The sequence below is a fragment of the Zosterops lateralis genome (assembly GCF_965231275.1).
Source record: "Zosterops lateralis genome assembly, chromosome: Z".
Classification (NCBI taxonomy): Eukaryota; Metazoa; Chordata; class Aves; order Passeriformes; family Zosteropidae; genus Zosterops; species Zosterops lateralis.
In genome coordinates this window covers 45725485-45748800 of record NC_139800.1, presented here as the reverse complement: position 1 = coordinate 45748800, position 23316 = coordinate 45725485, and the positions used below count along the sequence as shown (strand labels likewise).

The 23316-nt window shown below is 37.5% G+C and overlaps 1 protein-coding gene across 2 annotated transcripts in view; it reads right to left on the bottom strand.

Moving 5' to 3' along the window:
• The window catches only part of GAK (cyclin G associated kinase), a 68280-nt gene that overhangs the window by 15872 nt on the left and 29092 nt on the right, over positions 1-23316 (bottom strand). Inside the window, exons 12-22 of one of the 2 annotated variants that reach the window (XM_083884207.1) lie at positions 19942-19991; positions 19707-19855; positions 15681-15803; positions 13812-13945; positions 12658-12852; positions 11936-12053; positions 9475-9554; positions 8875-9068; positions 6844-7002; positions 5781-6251; positions 3648-3818 (exon numbers count right to left, since the gene is read on the bottom strand). In XM_083884207.1, coding sequence (XP_083740333.1) covers positions 3648-3818; positions 5781-6251; positions 6844-7002; positions 8875-9068; positions 9475-9554; positions 11936-12053; positions 12658-12852; positions 13812-13945; positions 15681-15803; positions 19707-19855; positions 19942-19991 — 1844 coding nt within the window. The remainder of the gene's footprint in view (positions 1-3647; positions 3819-5780; positions 6252-6843; positions 7003-8874; positions 9069-9474; positions 9555-11935; positions 12054-12657; positions 12853-13811; positions 13946-15680; positions 15804-19706; positions 19856-19941; positions 19992-23316) is intronic. The other variant, XM_083884208.1, reaches the window with a different exon arrangement.

The window sequence follows — 23316 nt, the reverse complement described above, 5'->3', positions numbered from 1 at the left end:
TTACAACTGCTCCAATTGTAGAGTCATCAAATCTCATTTCTGCAGTTCAGGTTACTGCCATTGCTGCTAATTAATTTTTAGTTTAAATTTTTTTTCTCCCCTTAATGACCACATGTTTGCACTGTCTTCTGCTTGCTTAACACTGCTCTTCTGAATATGTCATTTGAGAACATGTTCTCTTCTGTCCTTTCTTCTCCCGTTACTAGTGATACTGTCCTTTCAGGACTGAAAAATTCACATTAAGAGCAACATAACTATTAATACCCCTAACTTACTTGATAAAATTGATATCTGTAACTGGATAGAATGCTAAAGGCTCAAATACATACATCATTTCAGCTAAATACACATATAAGCTCTCATTTGAAAGATAAATGTAAAGACATATGAGATGTTATCCCAGTTCCTCCACTTCCATATGGTTTTTAAAGGCTGGATAGCAATAGAGAAATATTGGGAAATCAGTGTAAAACAGTAGGCTGAAGAGAAAATGGGTACACTTTAAATATCTTTTCCTATGTTGACAAAAAGCTCCAGAAATTACATTAAAATAGCAGGTATTCTAATACACTTACCGGGGTGCAAGCTATCAAGTAAAATCAGAAGAAGCATAAAACAATAAGTCAAATGCAAAAAATACTCCTTTTTTTTCTCTACTCACTAAAATATTATTAACAGCTGAATATTGATGGTGGTCTCCTTAAGATTGCAGATAAACATTTAGTGAATAGAAATCCATATTTTATTTTTCCCACTTTAATACATAAAAGGATCTGCCTCCTCTCTGATATAAGGGTTCTGGTACTATTAAACTTGGAGAAAAGAGCTGGGAACATTCTCATAAATGTGTAAAAATACTTAATGTAAAGAAAAAAAAAAAGACTGAGACACATTCTCCTCCATGCCCAGTGGAAGGACAAAAGGCAAAAGGGTACAAACTGAAACACTAGGAACTCCGTTAAAAAAATACTTTCTTTTGTCGAAGATCTCTCCAACACTAGCACAAACTGCCCAGCTGTAGAGTCTATAGCACTGGAAATACTGAAAACCAGAAAGGACAGGGTCCTGAACAGCCCACTCCACTTGACACTGTTTTGAACACATGAGCTAGAGAATTTCCAGAGGTTCTGCCTCTCAAGTGAGTTAGATTTTGGCTGAGATCATAAAATATCCAGAATTACAAGGGAACCACAAGGATCACAGAGTGCAACTCCTGGGTCTGCATAGGACAGCCCCAAGAATCAATCACATCATGTGCCTGAGAGTATTTTTCAAACACTTCTGGAACTCTCATCAGGCTGGTGAAGTGACCACTTCCCACTGTTCCAGTGCCCAGCCAGCCTCTGGGAGAAAAACCTTTTCCTGATACCCCAGCTAAACTTCTCCTAACATAACTACAGCCCATTTACTTGGGTCCTGTCACTGGTCACCATAGAGAACAGATCAATCAATGCAGGCCTCTCCTCTTCCCCTCACAAGGAAGTTGTCGACTGTAATGTGGTCTCTCCTCAGTCTCCTCTTCTCCAGGCTGAACAGACCAAGTGACCTCAGCTGCTCCTCCTATGGCTTCCCCTTCAGGCCCTTCTCATACTCATGGCCATACTCATGGCCACTGACACTCTCTAATGGCTCAATGTCTATTTTTATATTGTGCCACTCAAAACTGCCTCCAACACTCGAGGTGAGGTCACCTCAGTGCAGAGTAGAGCAGGACAATTCCCTCCCTTGCCCAACAGTGATGCTGTGCCTGATGCACCCCAGGACACAGGTGGCCCTCCTGCCCTGGCTGCCAGGGCACTGCTGACTCATTCAGCTTGCCATCTCCCAGGATCCCCAGGTCCCTTTCCATGGTGCTCCCCAGCATCTCATGTCCCAGTCTGTCTGCATCCAGGTTGCCCCACGCCAGATGCGGAATCTGGTGGAGATAAGCTCCACAGATCCCTATCTCAATCTTCTTGAGAAAAAAATTTATGTCTGGTAACCTCACACAGGGACAGCAATAGTGACATAGAACTGGCAACTATACAAGTGCACAACTGAAACATACTGTTACTATCTACAGGACGGAACAAAAACATTGTAAAGGAGGCAGCAAGTAGAATCTTCTCAGCAGAATCAACCACAGCTGGAATATAATGATAAATAATATAATAGAGAGAGCAATCAATTTAGTAGCCTTTTATTTAAAAGAGGAAGCTCTTCTCTCAGTCAGACAAATAATGCATTCTTTTATAGATTGCATCACTCAGACACAGGGTCAACTAAATCAACTGCTAAACAAAGAGAGGCAAGTCAGAGCTGCATGCAATAAGCTCTGGGAAGAAATCACCTTGGATTGAGGAAAAGGTGCATGATACCACCATTCCTAGCTACCTGCATATTTTAAATAAGTGTCTGCGTGAGGAGACACTTTGGCTTCTCTGTTGGATACAGCGAGCTCCAACAGATTCACCACAAGCCACAGCTGAGCCTCCAAAATAGTTATCCTTGGGAAAACATATTTTCCTAAAAAATGCTGCACAGCAGCTTTAAGAGAAGGGGTAGATGTGAAAGAAACAGCCTCGCAGACATTTAGGTTGGTGGAGAAGGAATGGGAGGAGGTGGTCCAGATGCCAGAGCAGAGATTGCCCCACAACACGTGTGAAAGTCACAGTAGAACAAATGTTCACACTGCAGGCTGTGGAGGACCCTAAACAGGCACACATGTCCTCAATGAAGCCACAGCCCAGGGAGAGCAGCCCACACAGCAGTAGGTTCCTGGCAGGACCTGCAGCACCTGGGAGAACCACACCTCTATAGCAACCTCTTCCTAAAGGACTGTACCCTACACAGACCTATGTTCTTAGAAGACTGTATCCTGTGGGAAGCACCTATACAGAAAGAGGGGAGTGAAAGAGCAGCAAAGAGACCTTACAGGCTGATCATAACTAATATGTGAGTGTGAGCTCTCTCCACACTTTGAAAGTCAGTTCTTAAAAAGCTTTAACATTAGTAGCTCTACCACCCCATTTTTGCAAAGTCTGTTTCTCCTTAAAGAATGATGGGAAGACTGAACATATTCACAAAGATTTTTGTATAAAGATTAATAGATTTTAAAATAAATGCATGAGGAAAAGGCTTCACCAAGAATATATCAGAGAAATGAAACAAATAAGATTAGAGTATTACATAATGTACTTTGTAAGTATATTACCAGAATACATTCAGGTCAGGAAGGTGCAAGCTAGCCTCAGCCTGCACTTTAAGAACCAGCTACATTGTAACTTGACTCACTCATTTCTCTTCCAAGGTTTCCAGAAAATCTTTAGAATCTGAATACAGTCAACATAGCAACATAGCATACTATCAGCTATAATGTAAATTTCCAGAATTTTGGGTACCTCAGTTACTAGATTGAGAGGAAAGTCCAACTCCTAACATATGGTTAACAATACTAGAAATCCTGTAACATCATAAATCCTAGCATGACATTATACAGAAAACATTTGCTTCTTGCTGTCTTTGCATCTGTACTTCCAGAGTACAAAGCTAATTAAAACAGCAATCACAACAAGTGGAACTATTAAGACAATAATCCACTAAGCTGAAAGACAAACGCACAGAGGAGAAGAAATTGTTGAGAAACAGAACACCAGAAGCACACTTACCTAAATTTAAGAAATTTGAGCTGGAAGAAGGTGGAAGTGAACTTTGTGTAGAAGGAACTGTATTAGCTGTAGATGTTGAGGTTGGATTAAGGAAGCCCCCAAAGAGGTCTGGACTAGACAGGGCTTGATTCTCTGAACTTGATGACATTGTGAACGGGTCAAATGGATCAGCTAAAAAAGAAGCAGAAAACAAAATTATCTCCTGACAAATTGTAGAATAAATGAAGTTGAAAAAGCCTTGCTCCTCTGAGGGCACAGACAAAAAGCAAATTTCATGCTAGTAACTGCAGCAGCCTTCTGTGAATTTTGTGTGGCAGAGTAACCACCTATTCCTTCTTCTAGACAAATGAACTTTCACATGGTACAAAAAGGATCTCAGTCATACATAATACAAACAGCTATATCTTCTAACAAAAGCAGCAAGACTACATACAATTCAAAAACATTTTTAATTTCACCCATTTAAGAGACATCTTAAGTTTGAGTGACTATCTGACACACAGAAGAATTACATTTGTTAAAATGTAAGATTACTCCATAATGCCAAATCCACAACAGACTTGAAGAAAACAGACTATTATACTATTAAAAAGAACATGAAGTAAAACATTCATACTACCATTCAGACTCGAAGGCATTGGTGATTCTGGGGCAGAAAGCACGTCAACCCAAGAATGAAAACCAATAGAAGCAGGACTTCAGCAGGTCTCTAGTGATCCCAATGAAGAAAAAACTAACTGGAAGAGTATTTATAGTCAGCATGGAGTAACATGTGACTGTCAGCTGGAATCATGGCTTTAGATATTCCTGTTTCTGCTGCCCTCTAGGGTCAAAACCCCTCAAGAGCCCAGGGAGTCCTGCCAGATTTACTCAGAAGCTGAAGAGAAGGAATAATCCTGCTATAATACCTCAACACATCCTCAGGTAATGACAACACCGTACAGGACTCAACAACATTACAAGCAAATTTACTATAGCATCACACATAAGTAAAACCTCAAGTATAAGTTTGTTGTGCAAGCCAAAATATAAGAGTGGCCAAATATTCTCAGTTCTGCAATTATTTCTCAACACAATTCAATGAAATACATCAAATGAGAATGACTGCTCAGGTGTTTCATGCAGTAGACATGGTTAAAGAAAGATAATGTAATAAAGGTTCCCTTTTATAGATTTCTGCCTATGTAAAAATGGTGAATTAAAATTATTCTTCCCTGACCACAGTAACAAAGTTCAATAGTGAATTGCCTCAAAATAAGAAAATGTCTTAAATCATCTAAATGCTCTGTAAAAAATACTTCCCGTTGTTTTTAGATGAAAACTTTTAGTAATTTAGGTAATTCATAATTTATCTTTGCAAATAAACAAAACCTTGTAATGGTCTCTCATCTTATGAGACTGATATTCCCAGAAATCTTACCATTAACTTTAGGCAGAGAATTATTACTCCCAAAAAGTGACGAAGAGATGAGTATCCAGTGGCAAGAGGAACAGAATCTCTGAACTAAGACACCTTGTTTAAATACCAAATAGACAGCACTACCCAGCATTCTCTTTAAGGATACTGACCTGCCAACAATATCATCAAAACTAGCAAGAAAAAAATCTTTTAGTAGTATCATCATCCTACTGGTTTGGACAATAATCTACAGGATTTCCATTTGCTCAGCACTCTTATGTGATTAACACTCAAAAATCCCACACAGACATTTGATTGACCTAAGCAGCACAGCTCTGCACATCTAATGCCATTGCTTTGCATAAAGTTCAAGTTATGACAATTCTATGCCTTAACACGGAAAGTTATGGATTTAGAAAGGATCTAGCATGTAAAATTCCTATGGGAAATCTAAGAATTTTTTAAGATACTAAATTCCCTCTAAATTCAAAATTTGATACTTTTCTATTTACAAGAGTTTGAAGTTAATAGGATACTGGCAACATAACAGAATAGCTGGATAACGTACAGGTATTTCCCTCCTTCATGCAGAAATAACACCTATTCTATTACAGCCTTGCTACAGACTGATATGTCTCCACACTTCGAAACATGGTTCTTAGTTTCTAAGCACCTACAAGCAACAGTTTTCATGTGTTGCCCAGGTGACAAGTACTTATATTAAATTCACGTACCTGAAGACATGGCTGCTGCTGAAGATGAACCCTGAGTAGCAGCTGGACACTGACTGCTGAAAAAGAAATCTGTTCCTTGTCCAAGAAGATCTCCAGTGGACTCATTTGAAACCTGTGACACACTACTCACAAACAGATTGTTCAACAAGTCTGCATTACTTGATGAAGAGTTTATTTCTGAGACAGGTTGTTTCTGTTCTGCTGAAATATCAGAGTCTAGTCCCAGCAAGTCTACATTCTCTTCAGGGAGAGATTTCTGTAATGGTGCAGATGGAGTTTCAAAACTGGCTTCAAAAAGAAACTCTCCTTCTGGAGTAGAGTCTTTTTCATCAACAATTACTGCATTTCCTTCATCTGGAAATGTTGGGAACTCCTCATCTGAAGGATCACTCTCTTCCCTGTCATTAGATAGCTGAAGACAATCATTTTTAGGTGAACTGTCCTCTATTCCACTTTCTGGAGTTTTTCCTTCTTGAATAGGGAAACAAAAAAAAAAAAGAGTAACATCTTTAAATAACCAGCATTATTCTTAGGACTAGGGTGAGAGAAACTTTCATGGTGACTTCCTATGAAATGAATTCCTAACTAACCAAAACTCATAAAAGAATTGATGAAAATGGAACTACATGTTGCCTGCCACCTCTTTGTACAGGGCAGAAAAAGTAGCAGCTGACTACCATATGTGCCACTCCACAAAGGCGTCTTAGTCCTACTTACTGATCTGGACCCCACTGGCTAGTCTACTTTTCCTCTCTTCCTCAGCCAAAGAGGGGCTGTGGGAGTGAAAAGCTTCCTTACAGACCTTTAAGGTTAAGATCTTTACAGAAAAAGAAAAATTTAGCTCAGCGTTTAAGTTATACTCAACACCAAACCCCCTTACTTGGTGTTTAACCGAATGAAACAGAATAACCACTTGCTATTCTGCAGAACTCACTCTTTAAATAGCTTTTCCTCATGGTTAGTCAGTTAAGAGATTTTTGCTGCCTAAGAAGGCTTAAGCATTCACTGGAAAGCATACAAAACAAATGTAAACCACATAGTGACTTCAGAGGAAAATCTGTACCTTTCCAGTCCAGAGAATGAAAGAAGTTGTTAGCATCAGTACTACTGCTGTGTGGGGATTCTGTATCAGTAGGTGCACTTTCTGAAGACTGCTCCAACTGGGATGCCTCTGCTTCATATTGTGCAGTTGAACCTGGCTGTCTAGGCAATTCTGGTTTCCCTATAAAACAGAATTTAAGCCAGAGCTCTTAGAGAGAAGATTCTCAGTCCTCCACATGGCAGCTGATACTTGACTTTCAGGCTGACTGCTGTAGGAAGACAATTATCTCCAATCTATTGCTCTGCAAATACAGATTCCTAACCCCATTGTCTTTGAAATTAGCATTAATTTCTTTCAACTGCAAAAAAATGGTAAAATCCTGTTTTTATCTAGGACATTAAATAAGAATCATAAAGTAATGCTCAAGCATTCTATTTACATTTGTAGGAAAATGTAATTAACACCTCACTTGTACCAACCATCCCCTAAAACATGCAAAAGCTATGAACAGGATCTGCATTAAGAGATAGAAAAACAGAAAAAAGCAAATGCAGCTGTAGAAAAAACCCAGAATATGCAAAGCCAGTGAAGAACACGGAGTGGTTAAAAAATAGCATGAAGGGGTTAAAACACTGTATGCTGCTATTAACTGCTTCTTACATTTCTTATTTTACTGAAATCAGGTATTAAGTGACTCTTGTGTAAGATTCAATTGCATGAATTACCTACTGCTGTATCACCTCTCAAAACCAAAGTTTCCTCAAGGCAAATGAAGAAGACTTCCTAAATTAGTTAATATTCACTCGCTGTTTGAGAAAAAATGGATGGATGGCTGGGAGAAACTTATTTGTCTAAATTTAAATACAAAACTGGTAGAGCACTTTTCTGCTCTCCTTCCACATCCTCAGTTGTAGCTTAGAGATACTAAAAAAAACAGCCTGTCTGAGAAAACATACATAAAAGAATCTGACTAATAAAAGAGTAAATTCAATTTTAACAGCAAGTTTTTTTTAAATCAGTTCACAGCACTTACTTTTGTCCTATTCCCTTCCCATCAATCTTAAGAAATAGTTTCAGTGTAAATTGAAATCCTTACGTTTCATGTATCAATCAGAAAATGGAAATTACTTAAGAAAATAAGAGTAACTTTCATCATCAATGACGATGTAAAGCTAAACAACACCTTAGCTTTAGAGAGCTCACAGTTGTGTTCACAGTAGGATTCAGCTAAGTTAAATAGAAAATGGCCTAAATCATAATACAAACAACACATATCCTACTTAAAAAAAAAAAAAGGCCAGCAGCAACTGTCTTGTATGAAAAGAAATGTACTTGAGATGCACCACAGTAACAGCGTAAGGTGGGATCTCATGTGTCACTTAAATCACCATAGTATCTTCGCCATGCTTCTTTATCTTCAAATAGAGGAGGCTTAAGAGCCTGAATGAAAATGTCAAAGCTAATCACTGATACCAGGAAAAGAACAAAGATGCTGAACAGCATTAACTTCTTTAAACTAATGCAGGCATCTACAGATGAAGCACTGAATATGCAGAATTAATAAAATAAAGTCTGCTGAAACACATTAGGAGAAGTTCAGGAAATTAATTACATTACATGGTTATGCATAGAATGTTGACAAAAACATTCTTACCTAAAACCATTTCTGAGGAATGCTCACATAATTTTAAGTGAAATTATACTGGTGCCATTTTTAGCCAAATAAATCTCTTTCAACATGTTGTGCCTACAAATACTGCCTGTTACAATTCCATTTTTTAGTGATGGCAAATGGCCTATTCCTAGCTTTAGAGCAAGCACATGTAATCACAGTGAAAGTAAGACAGGCATAATTATAATCCCTTACTGGAGGATAACTTAAGCTCCTCCATACAATGCATACTTTTAACTGATATTTACAAAAAAAAAAAAACCCACCCATTTCTATTTTTTCTAATTAATGGAACATCAAAAATTAAACAAAAGCCTCAAACACTAAGTACATTGAAAACTTTTTTTCATATTCTCTAGTTTTTTCAAGGGACTCCTTACCAAATTTTGATAAAATCTCTTGTTGTTCTTCTCGGGTGGAGAAGAGGATCTTGGGATTCAGTCCCTTTATATTCATGTTATCCCAAGGTGGCTGTTCACAGCTGGGCCTATCTCTGGGCTCCACCTCTACTTCCAGATTGACTTGAAATAAATCAGGGTATTTCTCTTGTATGTCACAGGCATCCAGATCGTATCTGTAAAGACACACCAGGAAGTTTCTTGATACTGATGGCTAACTAGATCTACTAGATCTAGTTTTGGACTAGATCTACTGCTTCTAGTCTACTAGATCTACTGTGTTTCGTCCAAAACAAAACTCCAAGGCAAATAAGACATTGAAAATGCTGTATTCGTTTACTCTTCTCAATTTAAAAAGGTGGTATTTTTGTATATAGGTTTTTTGGGGTTTATTTTTTTGGTATCATGAACAAAATATTTTGTTTCCTTAAGGTAAGTAAACAAAAGACTCTTATTAGAATCAAAGTCATCTACTTCCTGCACTGACTATATTTCCTCTCCCTGCTATATGTTGATGTTTGGCAGGTTAAGCAGTTTCTAAGAAAACTTCTCCCAGTCTCCTACAAAAAAGTGTCAACATACTTGGCGAATTTCACTGTAGTGGCATTTCGGGGCACAAAGCCTGTATGGAACTGAATCTGAAACATTTTCATTGAAGCCATCTGTTGAAAACAAGAAATAAGAAACTGTATTAATCTGTATGAACAGTATCTACAGTGTTGTGCCTTCAACATAATGCAAAGTATTATCACTATTAAAATATTTTGAAATATCTGCTTTGCTACAAAAATTTCCATTTAATTACAACTATTTCCATTTAATTACAAGCATACTTTATCTTGAAAGATTTAAATGCAGTTGAGACAGAACATAAATAGATTTGTTACTAGCACTAACAAACCAAAAGGCAGATATAGCTCATCACTAACCTCAAAATAGACTATCAAAGTCTAAAGTATTTCCAGATCCTGTTCTGGAGGCTAAAATTGTATGACCCTTGTTCCTTTTCTGAATAACACATGCTCAGAAAATCCCATTGTGCAATATGCCAACCAAGAAATATATGTACATCACATATAAAGGAATAGACTTTAAATGGTTTTAAATGTAGTTAGTACATTTAAAAGGACACTTCAGAAGGCATGCAAAGAGTTTTCTTCTGTGCCATTTCACGTCTTCCATTCATTCCAGACAGAAATGTAAGTCTTTTCTGAACTGACTCATTTTAATCACTCAACTGTTCACAGAAAAACTATTTTCTCATGCCTGATGGAAATACGAGTGTCTAGAAAATGCTACTATAGAATATTCAAGTAACTCCTGATCTTGCACAAATCCAAATTACAGCTTACTGATCAATATAGCCTGTATTTGTTTCTTAGCATTAGTCACAACACCTGTGAAATAGTCTTGCCAGTCCTTACAAAGAAGTCATACAGTAATAGTCCAGAAAATAAGATATAACAAAACTGAATTATGAAAGCTCTCCTTGTAAATGAGCATTTACTGAACATCATAGCCAGAAACCAAATAATACAAAAAGCATTGCCACAGATTAAGGAGGCTTGGTCCTTCCCCTCTATTCAGGATGAATGAAGCCTCATACTTCATTTGTATGAAGTACTATATTCTGTAATTGTGATGCCCAGTGCTGGGCTCCTTAGTACAAGAGAGACATGGACACACTGGAGAGAGCTTCTCTAATTCTTCCATCCCTGCCATCACTTTCCTAAAAACTAAACTAAACTCTCTCCAAATTAGCTGTGAAAAAGTAGAAGACATTCACAACACCCAGCTCTGAACACAGGAGAAATCTTGAAATGTAGTGGTTATTCTCTCTAAGAGATCCGCAAAGAACTTCAGGGGGCAATTTACAGCACATAAAAAAAAGGACACATTGAATATTATTGTTCCATTAAACCTCCAAACCCCCATCATCACACACACTGTTGATGTATCTCGTGTTATAGCTGACAGCTGAGAAAATTCTAGTCTTTTCTATCAGTGAATAAATGCCAGAGAAACCACATCAAAGAAACTCTGTGATGGATAAAAGTGACGTGGTACAAGAAGTATAACCTAACCTTGGATAAATTTTGTCAGTTTTATGCCTTTCTCCCAATGACCTTGAACGATACAATAGGGTTTTTTTGTGCACTAAGGAATCATTTTACTGAGTTTTTACTTTTAAGGTGTTCTGAAAAGTCCTGTTGAACCTCTACAACATGACAAGATTTGATACCTTCCAACTCACAAAGCAGAAGAAAAACCAGAGGGAAAACAACTTCAGTAATTCAGTATGCATGAATACACATGTATGTCCCTCATGTACCAAAACTGGCTGATCAACTTCCACAAAGGTCCAACTCTATACTTTGCACTACCTCTCCTTATCTTTTACATAAATTTCCAAGTTTAATTTGGGTTACTTATCTGGAGAAAAGAGAACACTCCTATCTTTTTTAAAAAACTGAAGACAGGTTTCATTAATAAGTTTTTTGTGATCTTGCAATACATTTGCATACACAGTGGCATTAAAAAATGATAGAAGCATTCTCCCTAGTAGAACAAAGACAAGAAAACTAGCTACAAAAACTGAACATGACTTTAGAAATAGGCTATAAAACCACATGGATTTTTCTAGTCTGTTTTGTACAGGCAGTCTCTGGAATGCCACTTTTCTGCTGAGTGGTATTTTTCCTCTGTTTGCAGTTTGCATGCACAGAATTAAAAAGCTCTGGCTTGTTGTGCAACTTAACAGATAATAATTGCTGCCTCAAAAAAAACTGGCTAGGGGCTTCCTGTACAAATATAACAATTATCAATCCTGAAGTAAGTTCCAGAAATGCTTTTGAAAGTATCTACATGTACAGCACTAGGAGTGGACATACTCAGAAGGCTTGAAAATGTTGAATTCACAAGTGAATGAAAACCTCAAACTTTTCTTTGAACAAAGAATAGTAAAAAAGCAAAGTATTCAGTAGATTACTAGAAGGATACAAAATTGGAAATCTTCCATTCAGGCTCTTAAATTCATCATTACCTTGGCTTGTAGTCGTCCTCCTAGAGTTGACCTGGCATGATAGATCACAATGAGAACATCTCCTTGGACTGTTATACCCAGGGGGATTACTGCTTTCCCATCCTCAATTTTAAACTCCCTAAAGAATAAAAAAAAAAAAAAAAAAAAAAAAACAAAAAAAAAAAACAAAAAACAACCCACATAATTAATGAATGTTAATCTAATTTCAAAAGAAATTAAATAGTGTATTACTTAAGATTTAGCCTGCTTTCTCCATGGCTTCAGTAGCTGAAAAGCTAGAAGGACTTCAGTATTCTCTCACTTTTCTTGTCTGTGATTACCCACATCTCGCAGCGTTAGTACCATTTCCAATTGTGCAGACACCAGAGCTGTACAGGGGCTAATAAGCAGTCACCTTTCAGCTACCATGCCCAGGGATCCTTACAGTTTCCATGACTGAGACACGATGCTCAGCAGAAGTATATAGGAGATCAATGTTCCCAGTCTTACATCACATGGAGTGAGAAGAGAGTCTTGGTCACTGCCTCGCACTGTCCAGTGTGCCAACCCACCATCACCCTCACCGTTCTGCATGACCAGATCCAAGCTGCTGTAACAATCACTCGCACAATTTACCTTGCGAGACCAGCTAAAAGGACACAGAGGAATCTAGAAACATGTAAATTCCAGAATCTAGAAAAATATAACTGGCTGTTTCAGAACAAGTCATAATTTGTACTTACTTCATTTTGTCATACTCCTGGGAGGTAGTGGTTACTCTCTCATCTCCCACATAAACCTCACAAAAAGGCCTGCAGCCATTACGCTGCTTACTGAAAAGTGGAACGGGAGTCATGACAATTGATCTGACCAGGATGGGCTTGCTGTGAGGAATAATGGGTTCTTCAGCCATCATGTCACACATGTATTCAATGTATCTGCCAAAACCAGAAGGTACTTATTTAGTCAGAGCACAAAATTCTAAGAAACGGGTGAACACATGAGCAAGTTACTTCAGTCAGTACTTCAGTTAATCAGTCACTAAGCATTGGTAAGTGTTAACAGTGAAACAGTGGGAACATTTACCACCACCTCCAGCAAACAGATTTTCAAATCTGACAGAATGACACAAAAGGGTCTGTAAGCTTTACGTATAATACGTTGTAAAACAAACTAGACATAAAACATAATGGATCACTCAAATCTTCCTAAAGACTTTGGATTTGTCCTGATTAATACGTATTATTTTGTGGACAACCCCTTAGGTATATATGAAATAAATGTGTACAAAAACAATCTGTCATTTATACTGAACTAATGCTTTATTTCCCACACTTCAAAATCTAATCCTTTTGGTAGGAAACACTCTTACCACCAGTGTCACTTCTTATTCATACTTTATGGTTATAAGATCTATCAAATTAAATCAAATAAACAGCTTAAAACATTTGTGAAAGTACATGCAAGTCATCTCCATATGCATTCAAAATAAAAAAGCATTAGGCATTTTTACCCAATTGACAGAGATAATTTCTGGCATTCCCTCAGAGCTTGCATTGTTCTGACATAGTAAAACCTATTGTAATAAACTAGAAAACATGAAATACGTCTTACACATGTGGAAGAGGATTTTATAATTAAGAAAGCATTCAAAAGCTCTGCATACCCTTGTTTTCATTCCTAACACTTCTTCACCAAAGAGCACACTTGACCTACTTCTGATAGGTACTTACAGGCTCAGAAAATTCCCAACTACCATCTATTCACAATACAGCAAAATACTTGGAAAACCAGATGTTTGAACACAGACATTATTGAAAAAAAAAATCTTTCTAAAGACATCCTATATCATATTCAGAATTGAATAACTACTTGCTTCAACAATACCTTACAGTACCTTTTATGAGAAGGCCAAATGCCAGGTGGACAGCGTTTCATACTGAACATATAAACAGCAGCTTCAGCAGTAGTGAAGAGACGACAAAAGCACAGAAAGGAACAAACTACAACAGCAGATGCTGCTCTTCCATCCTAGAAAAAAAAAGTAGCCTTGTTAGTAAATCTAGTGGAAAAAGCATTATCCAAGTTACTGAAGAACATCCCATTATGTATCCCATATCCTATCACTATTTAATGTCACGATATCCAAGGTCTAGTGCCATTATTTGATTTGATGTCAGTATCTGAGTGTGAAAGGTTCTCATTTAACTTTGACACCATACAAAAGATACTACATATTACTTCCTTGTTCAAATGTAACTACTTTAGCTTAACACTATTTGAAATTTTCAATTGATATTCTTTACCTTACTGTAACTAATACCCATTTTTTTAAGTTTGTTTCCTAGCTGCTATCTGAAATCCCAGAACACTGCTATTTTTGACTGACAGCCATGGACTTCTGCTAAAAGAGAAGTATGAAGATTCAGAAGAACTAAACCACACTAAACTCTTCAGACTTCTGTCTAAAATTGTTAATAGTTTGCCAAAAAACCAAGAAAAAGAGATAAAAACACTGAGCTTCTTTCTGCAGGAATCCCATCTACACACATATCCCAGATACATCTCTGTATTATAAAAAGCAGAAGATTTGAAAGATATTATGGTTGACAGAACAGGACTTCTCCAGGTTTGTTTGCTAGCAACATGGAACAGAATTTTTATCATTCATTTATTTCAGTTCTGGTGTACACTTTTACAACACATCTGGCACAAAGCCATATATATACAAAAGGAATGAGTTATGTATCTTGAACAAAAAACTTTGAAGGAAAGATGTTACAAAAACTGATGCCGATTCATCACATCTGCTTCTTACCTACCTGACCAGCAACCATGTGAAACTGAGGTATTAGAAGTACTGCTTTAATATAGAATTAGATGCCTAACCTCACAGCAGCACTGAAAATTATAATGGCTTTGAGCAGCTGACATGAACTGGCTTTTTACTTGCAAAACACTACCTAACACACAAATATGGTTTGTGAGAATAACAAATAATAATAAATCCTGGTTTTGACTCTCAGAGTGATGTTCCTTACTGATGGCTATACCAAATCACCAGGCGGGTTTTGAATGCTTTCCAGCAGCATTGCAAGCATTGCCACAATCATGTTTTGCTTTTTACTCTGCAGCAAAATAAGAATGTCAAAATTTCACACGTAATTCTCTTAAACAAATGTAAGAGTGACCCAATTTTCAAATTCTGAACAAAGTATTCTTTGAATTCATTCCTCCCCTCACCATGTTTGATATGAGGTGGCTCTACAGACAGTTTTATTGCTTTTTTTGGTTATATTCAAGTTAATAATATTTTGGAGAATAGTGACATCTACAAAGCAGTCTGCTGCCAGCAAAAGCAAGTAAACCAGAAGTCTTACAGTCAGTTTTTGAAATTCTGTGGCTACAGATTACATTCTAAATGGACAGTAATGGGATATGCAGTGTACACCCATCTATCACACAAAAAAATGGAGCTAATACTGAAAGAGTGAAGCAGATTTTTTTTCTTCTAAAGGCCTGAATACTGCCTGCATTTTGCCTGAATACTGCCTTCTACTCTAAATGTAAGTAAGCAAGGGCTACATTACCCTACCAATTTCCCTAAGGAGAAAATTTATGCAAGTAACTTCCCTACAAATACAGCAGGAAGGAATTGACCCTGGGGTTTCCTGTAAAAGTCACAAACTGAATGGATACTAGCAATCTTATTCACAATTTAAAGCTCTATTGAACAATGCACTTCAGACTTAAATCAATTTCTTACCAGGCAATGCACAATGCAGACATTTTTCTGATCTTGTTTGAGCCATAAATGCATGTTCTTGCATATGCTATAGAGATTCTGAAGACTGGGTGCTCGTCTTGCTGGCCAGCCACATTCAGAAACCTGCAATGAGAGAGACAAGAGACAGTTGACATGAGAAATATGAAGTGCAATAAAATGAGGATGAAGTGCAATAAAACTTCAGTTCTGTTGATGCTTCAAGTTTTAGCTTTCATATTTTTCAGATTCTGTACTGCATTAATATGTAACTGAACTTCATATAAAGTGTTAGCAAGTTCTCCTCACAGTTTAGTTAGACAAAACAGTCCTTTTCCAGCCTGAAAACCAAGGACACCATTGCAGCTTTAAACTGAGGAGAGCAATCTGGAAGGATGAGACTTCATAACCTGAGGCTGTAATTGGACAATTAACCTGAATATGTAAATGGACCAAAACTTATAAAAGTGTGAAAACGTGGTACCCATTGTCCATCTTGGGTGTAGCCTTGGCCAGGCTCTTGTACTGCCCAAGGTGAATCCTTTGAAGGTCTTTTAATAAATACCTACTTTATTCCTTTAACACTGTCTAGCCTCTACACTAGGTAGCCTCTCAAGGCATCACTGTCTACAAATCTGCTGCAAAAGAAGTATCAAGAACTCAGATTATTATCTGAAATATTCTTAGAGCAAGGAGTAAAATAAAACAGCTTTTAATTTAATCTGTGCACATATACTTCAAAAAAAACCCCAAAAAACCAAAAACAAACAAACAAACCAACCCCTAAAAAAACTCCATCAAACAAAACCCAGCAGAATGATTAGGTTTCTTTTAATATTTGTCCTCTATTCAAAGAGCTTGAATTGCTCAGTAATATTCCATTTACAAGTACTGCTACAAAACATCAGCTTCACTGCTAAGAATCTATATCCTTAACTGTCCAGTAAGGATGCAGTATATGAAACTTGATTCTTGGAGCACTTGAAACACTTAAAGAGTAGATATATTCAGGATCAACGAAGCAAGTTACAAATGAAGCTTTTTTGATTTGTTTTTAGTCTCACATTGAAGAGCAAGTTTTCCTATCAGCAACATGTCTTCCTATCTAGATAAAGAGCTCAAGGGGTTACTCTGAGATGAATTACCTGAGCTTATTACCACAAAAAACTGTAGTTGTGCCAAGCACAGGAAAAAAGGATGAAATAAACAGTCTAAGTCTCCTATAACTTTTCACTGTACTCTAATATCTTAATTAAAAAATAAGGCCATTTCAAAACACATAATTTTGCAAGAGATTTAAACTGCACATTCCTTTGTTAGTGCAACCTTATGTAAAGCCACCAGTAAACACAGAAAAGTTAAGGCAAAAAGTCCTTTATATCCCTGTTCACTGCACAATTCAATGTGGGCTTCAGTACATCTCAAATATTACAACAATAGTGTGTGCTGATTTCAGCTGGAGTCGTTTTCTCCATAGTAACTAAATGAGGCTGTGTTTTGTATTTGTGAGGGAAACAGTTTTGATAACACAGGGATTTTTATTTTATTGGTAAGCACAGCTTAGAGTTAAGGTTTTTTCTGCCTCTCACATCACCTCACCAACGAGAGGGCTTGGGGTGCACAAGAAGCTGGGAGGGGACACAGCCAGGACAGGTGACCCCAGCTAAGCAAAGGAATATTCCATACCATAGGACATTCTGCTCAGCCCATAAAGCTGGGGGGGAAAAAAGGAAAGGTAAACATTTAGAGTGATGGCATCTGTCTTCCAAAGTGATCGTAATGCATGATGGAACTCTGCATTCCTGGAGATTGCTGTACACCTGCCTGCCCATGGGAAAATGTGGATAAATTCCTTGGTTTGCTTTGCTTGCAACTGTGGTTTTGGCTTTACTTATTAAACTGATTTTATTTCAGCCCACAAGTTCTCACTTTTAGCTTGTGATTCCCTCCCCAGTTCCACCACGGAGGAATAAGCAAGCAGCTGTGTAGGGCTTGGATGCTGGCTGAACTTAAATTACAACACTGAAAAAGAATCATAGTGAAGCATTGCAGCTTCAGACCAGAGCACAGCCTAAAAAACATATGTATTCAAAAAAAGCAAAAAGTACTGACTTTTTTCCTTCTGATTTACAATTTACTTTCTACTCAAACCCTAGGTTTCCTACAAGATGTAACAAAAACATCATGACTTTCTGTTTCTTTAGCTGTGTTTTAAGCTCTAAGTGTCCTGACAATTAGCAGAATGACGGATAGTGCACAAACTCTTAGAGCAACCTATGACAAGATGGACTAACAGATAAGACTTCAAAACTACCATTAATTTTAACCAAGAGTAAAGAAATTTGTAGAAGCTCCATACAGATAGGAAACAAAAAGAAATCAATAATATGTAATTTCATAAATACCTTCTAAGCAAAGTGCCTCAATTAAGAATTTTAGAAGCTGTTCTCCTCTGATCATGTTTAAAGGCTTGCCATTATAATCTTTTGCAGGTATTAAAGTAAAACTAAACCTCTTTGAGTTCCTACATGGCTATTCTCACCCAGCACTGAACAATGAAGTTAGGCAGTACTGCTGGACATCTCAGTTTCAAGAATAGGCAGGTAAGAGTTCCAAATACAATTAGAGTTTGTTTCCAAGTAAAATAACTGCCTTCCTAAACAATAAGGTGGTCACAAACCTGTAATGTTTCAAATAATTATGACCTATTATGACTTCCCAACAAAATCAAGATCATATTAACACATCAGAAATACCAGGTGTATAGACATCTTAGAGTCGCATAACCAAAAAATCCATTGGTAAGCAAATTCCCAGTCACAGAATTTACCATTCCATAAACAGAGATGGATCACTTTGCAGGATGTGGAAAAAATCAGTTAACTATATCAGTCTCAGACTTTCCAGCAATCTAGTGCTATAATAATTGTTGAACATTTTGCTTTGAGGTACCTGCTACAAATAATCAGGCAGTAGATTTCCTACATCATCAAGCTTTTTTGCCTTCCACCTTGAATAGCCACTGCCTGAACCTCATATTGAACCAGACAGAGATAAAGAAGCTGATTGCGTTAGTCCAAAGAGGCAGTAATGATTTCTTTCAGGTGTGACAATACTTTATCATGTTTACAAGGAAACAAAAGGAAGTGACAGCACTAGAAAGAATACACTAAATATACCTCATCCTGACATGTTAAGTCAACTCTGGTAAGTGAAATAGTGCTAAGGATGGCTCTGCATAAGGCCCAAAAGGCTTTATTATTCTGTAACAACGGTTCTAGACTCTCTTCTTGGCAGACAGTATTGTGTGGAAGGGGCATGATGACTACACACTCTTGAGGGCCTGGACAACTCACAACACAGTAACAGCCCTGACTGTTGAGCCTCTTACAGGACAACTGAGGTTTATTTAGGAGCAGACACTGAAGTCCAGCATCTCAGCACCTAACAAGGTGTCCTCAACACATTATTGCTGAATGAGGCAAATACCTTCATATTAGTATCAGAGAAATTGCCAGGAAGGATAATGGAGGGTCAGCTAAGCTACTACAACACTGAAGATGGTGGGGACAATCAGTCAGCTATGGCTAAGTAATATGGGAGTCAAATGGTATGTAATGGGACAAGGAGAAACCCCAGTAAACAGGTTATGCAAATCAGTCACTATGCGCTTGATAAAGGAAAATAGTAGAACATGGGAGAGATTGACATTTTAGTAAGACTTCAGTTACTTTAAGTATTCTCCACCCAAATTTGAAACACCTAAGGTACATGGGCATGTCTTCAAAGATATCACTATCCTAGAGAAAATAGACTTCAGTCAGTAAGATTAAAGATTAGTCTCTACCTGTTAAGTTTGGATTTAAAGCAAAGACAAGATTAGGTTATTCTTTGGTCGTGTGTTTATACTTATTCTTTTGTCATCTTTTTGATTAACCTACTTTAACCTTTTACAATAAAAAGCCGGAGGTATAATGAAAGCATTGTGTTTCAAGGCCCTTTAGGGAAATACACAAAAAATATACACACCCTGTTATGGAATCTTGAAGGCCTGTATGTTCTTGGAGAGAGATTGTACACAGCATAATGGCCAGGATGTTTAGAGTCCAGACACAACCGCACATCTTCTATATTATTTTTGATGGCAGATTCTACACCTTCAGCTGGAAAGGACATCACTGAAGACAGAGCAAACAGTAATTGAAATTTTTCATATATTAAGACCAAGGAGAAATTATGTTTAAGAAAGACATAGATATCATACCAGCAATTCTGGAAGTGATGTATGATATATCCAAGTCTCCTTTTGCATAACTGAAAGACAAGACATTGGTGTTAACACTGGGAGATATAACCATTCAAGTCTTAAGTCTAGAAGTCAGATCTCTCAGGTGGCACCCATCACCATGACTAATGTGTCATTTGTTCCATCTGAGGCTTGTTACATTCACATTTCAAGAGTTTCAGAGCAGAGCTTTCAGAACAGATACTGTGTTTAAACACTTACTCATTTAAATCAGTTGCACTAAAACCATCTGTGGGATTTTGTACCAATGCCTTTAGTCTTTAACCCACTCCTCTAGCCCCTGCTCTTACTAATAAAAATGCACTGTAGGGTGTCAGTTTGAAAGCCTGATGAGGATACACTAATTTTTTTTAATGAAGAATATCTCAATGCTTAAAAGAAAGACTACTAGTTGAACATTAAAGTTTAAAATACATAACTCTGGCTTGTAACTATCTGGCACAGGTGGCCATGCTGCCCAATATCCAAATTCCATATGGACAGTGTCAAGAATACTTCCCTGTCTAGTCACTCAGGAAGGACTCTGGTAGTCACACTCAAACCAGACTTGTCACTGCCAGGACTGAAGCCCCTTTGCAGCTGGAGAGCTGATAGGTGCCCCACTTGACTCCCTACACACCCCACACTCATAGAGTCAGACCAGGTTTCCTTCCTTACCAGTCGGACCCCAGGTTTCCCATAAGAGTCCCAGACCTATGGTTGCTTTAAGTAACTAATCCTCCTACAGCAACAGAGTAACAGCTGGAGCTGCTGCCTCCCAGGAGGGACTCCCAAGAAAGGAAATGGTGGGCTTTTATACCCTCACAGTCTATGGGTGCCAAAATCTGGGGTCTTACTGCTGAGTCCTTGGCTCCTGCGGTGTCTCAGTGTCCAGTCACCTGGTTGGTCACAGGTCCTGTGCCCTTCGCTGTGCCAAACATTGGCAATTCCTGACCCCTTGCCTCAAGCTCCCAGCCAGAGCTCAACCTGCAGCTCCCACTGCAGCTGCACCTCAAGCTACCTGCACTCAACATAGAGGGTACCTGAATCTCTTTCCTCATTTAAATAATTATTCTAAAAATTCACTTCCAGAACTCCCATAGAGAGCAAGGTGTTAACCATTAGTCATCTCTCTCTCATACAATTGTGCACAGTTTAAAACTGCAGCCTTTTCAAAAAATCTCCCAGTGATGATATTTAGGTCTGTTCCCTGCACCCTTACCTAATCATCCAAATTATGTCAACAATTAACTAATTTAAGACTACTATTATTTTTTTGTTTCTATGGTATCTGCTATGTTGCAGAACAAAAAAGCAAGAGAAAAAAACTGAAGTGATCCAGTGCAGGCCAACAACCTTGAGTATAACTACACAGGTCTGCACTCCTGGACTGGCAAAATAAGAACAAATCTCACCAACTGAATTTGATTTAGACATCCCTAACTTACATATCCCAGTAGCCTATTAACTCCAGAATATCAAAATGTCATCAAAACGCTATGATGCATATTTAATTAATTCAGAGCCACTAGCAAAACTTTTATATCTCAACACTATTTCAAGACACTGTTTAGAAGAGCAGACCTAGGATACTGCACCTAAATTTTGAAACACCAAGAAAGAACATTAGGTTTTGATTCTCTGCTGCTTGCTAGTAATGACAGAGGTTAGAGGGAATGATTAATATACATTGTATTTATAACTATATATTTAATATACAAGGATAGTGAAGAGTATTTTAGATTAGGGAAGAAAAAAACTTCTGAATGCAAGGCCATTTAACAGTATTTATGCAGAATGGCATAATCAGAGTCCTAGCAATGATGATGATTCACTGTCTCAAACAGAAACCACAATGAAGTTTGAGTCTCACTAGACAAAGTATTTAAAAATCCAAAACCCTCAGTCTTGAGAAACCTTGCTTAAGGAGGTAGACAAATGGGCACAATTTCAAAATTTTTTACGCCTTTGGAAGGACATACTTCATCATGTAAGCTTAGGTGGTAATCCTGTTGCAGCCAAACTAATTAAGGCAGAAAATCACATTCAGAGCCAGTAACAATTGCTTACTGAAAGTTGTGATGACTGCAGTCCTTTATAGAGCTGAGAAGTGTCAAATGCTATTTGTTGATTATATCCAGCAGCTTCAAGAAAGAAAACATGTAATCATTCTAATATCAATTTTTTTTTTTTTTTTTTTTTTTTTTTTTTTTTTTTTTTTTTTTGTATCAAGATAAAGGACCAACTAACACAACAGCTGTAGAATACAACCATTATTCTTTCAATGCTGTAACACCGAGGTTAAGCAGCAACTTGTAACACTGGCACAAAACTATTAAGAGAAAAAAACCAATGGCATTCACACCCATTCCCTTGGGAAGACTTTCAGATACTGACTTTTTACCACCACCACCACTCAACCCAGCCTTGGTTTTTACATTTGTCTAAATTAAAAAGCAACATAAGGAGCATGGATCTCACCATACACACATAGATGTAAGAGTGCAGTTTAGTATGTCCACAACAGAGCACAGCATAGCCAGCCTAAGCTTTATGTTTTGCAAGAGTATCCCAAGTATGTGACTATTACACTGAAAAAACTTCAGAATTTTTGCACAGTCTTAATTAAAATGAAGCTTCTTAACTGTAAACCCAACACAACCAGAACATGTCACCATACCCTTGAATTCATTGAACTTTATTCTGAAGATTTAACAGCTATTTCAGTAGTAAGAACTGAACACAAGGTATTCTGTTTTCAGCTAGTATTTTATGTCAGAATGGTAACTGAGATTTCTTTAAATGTTAAGAAGGTGGTGAAAAAAATGTATTATTCACATTGTTAAAGCATTACTATGCATTTCAAGATAAAATTCTCTAACTAAAAATCACAAATAAGGTTCTTTCCTTTCATATCCTTAATAGGAGAAATTTCATTTAGATAGCAGTCTTGCTGGCAGGTGGTAAGAGAAGGAAAGTATGCAAACATAGACACACATAGAGTGTTTTCAGCCTGTGATCCAACATGGGAAACTCTGTGTACTTTTAAGGGTCTAATTAAGCTCAACAAAAAAGTCTGATATGACACCAATGTTTAGTCACTTTTCTGATGATACCAGGCTTCTTCAAAACTGGGACTACTTCACTGTGGGATGAGACTAGACTAGTTGTTAGTATCTGTATGGAGGCATGGGGTAATTTCCTTAAAATATCTAATGGGGGCCTACAAGAAGGCTGGAGAGGGACTTTTGCAAGGGCATGTAATGACAGGATACAAGGAAATGGCTTTAAACTGAAAGAGAGCAGATTGATATTAGTCTGATCTAGTTGAAGGTGTCCCTGCCCATAGCGCAG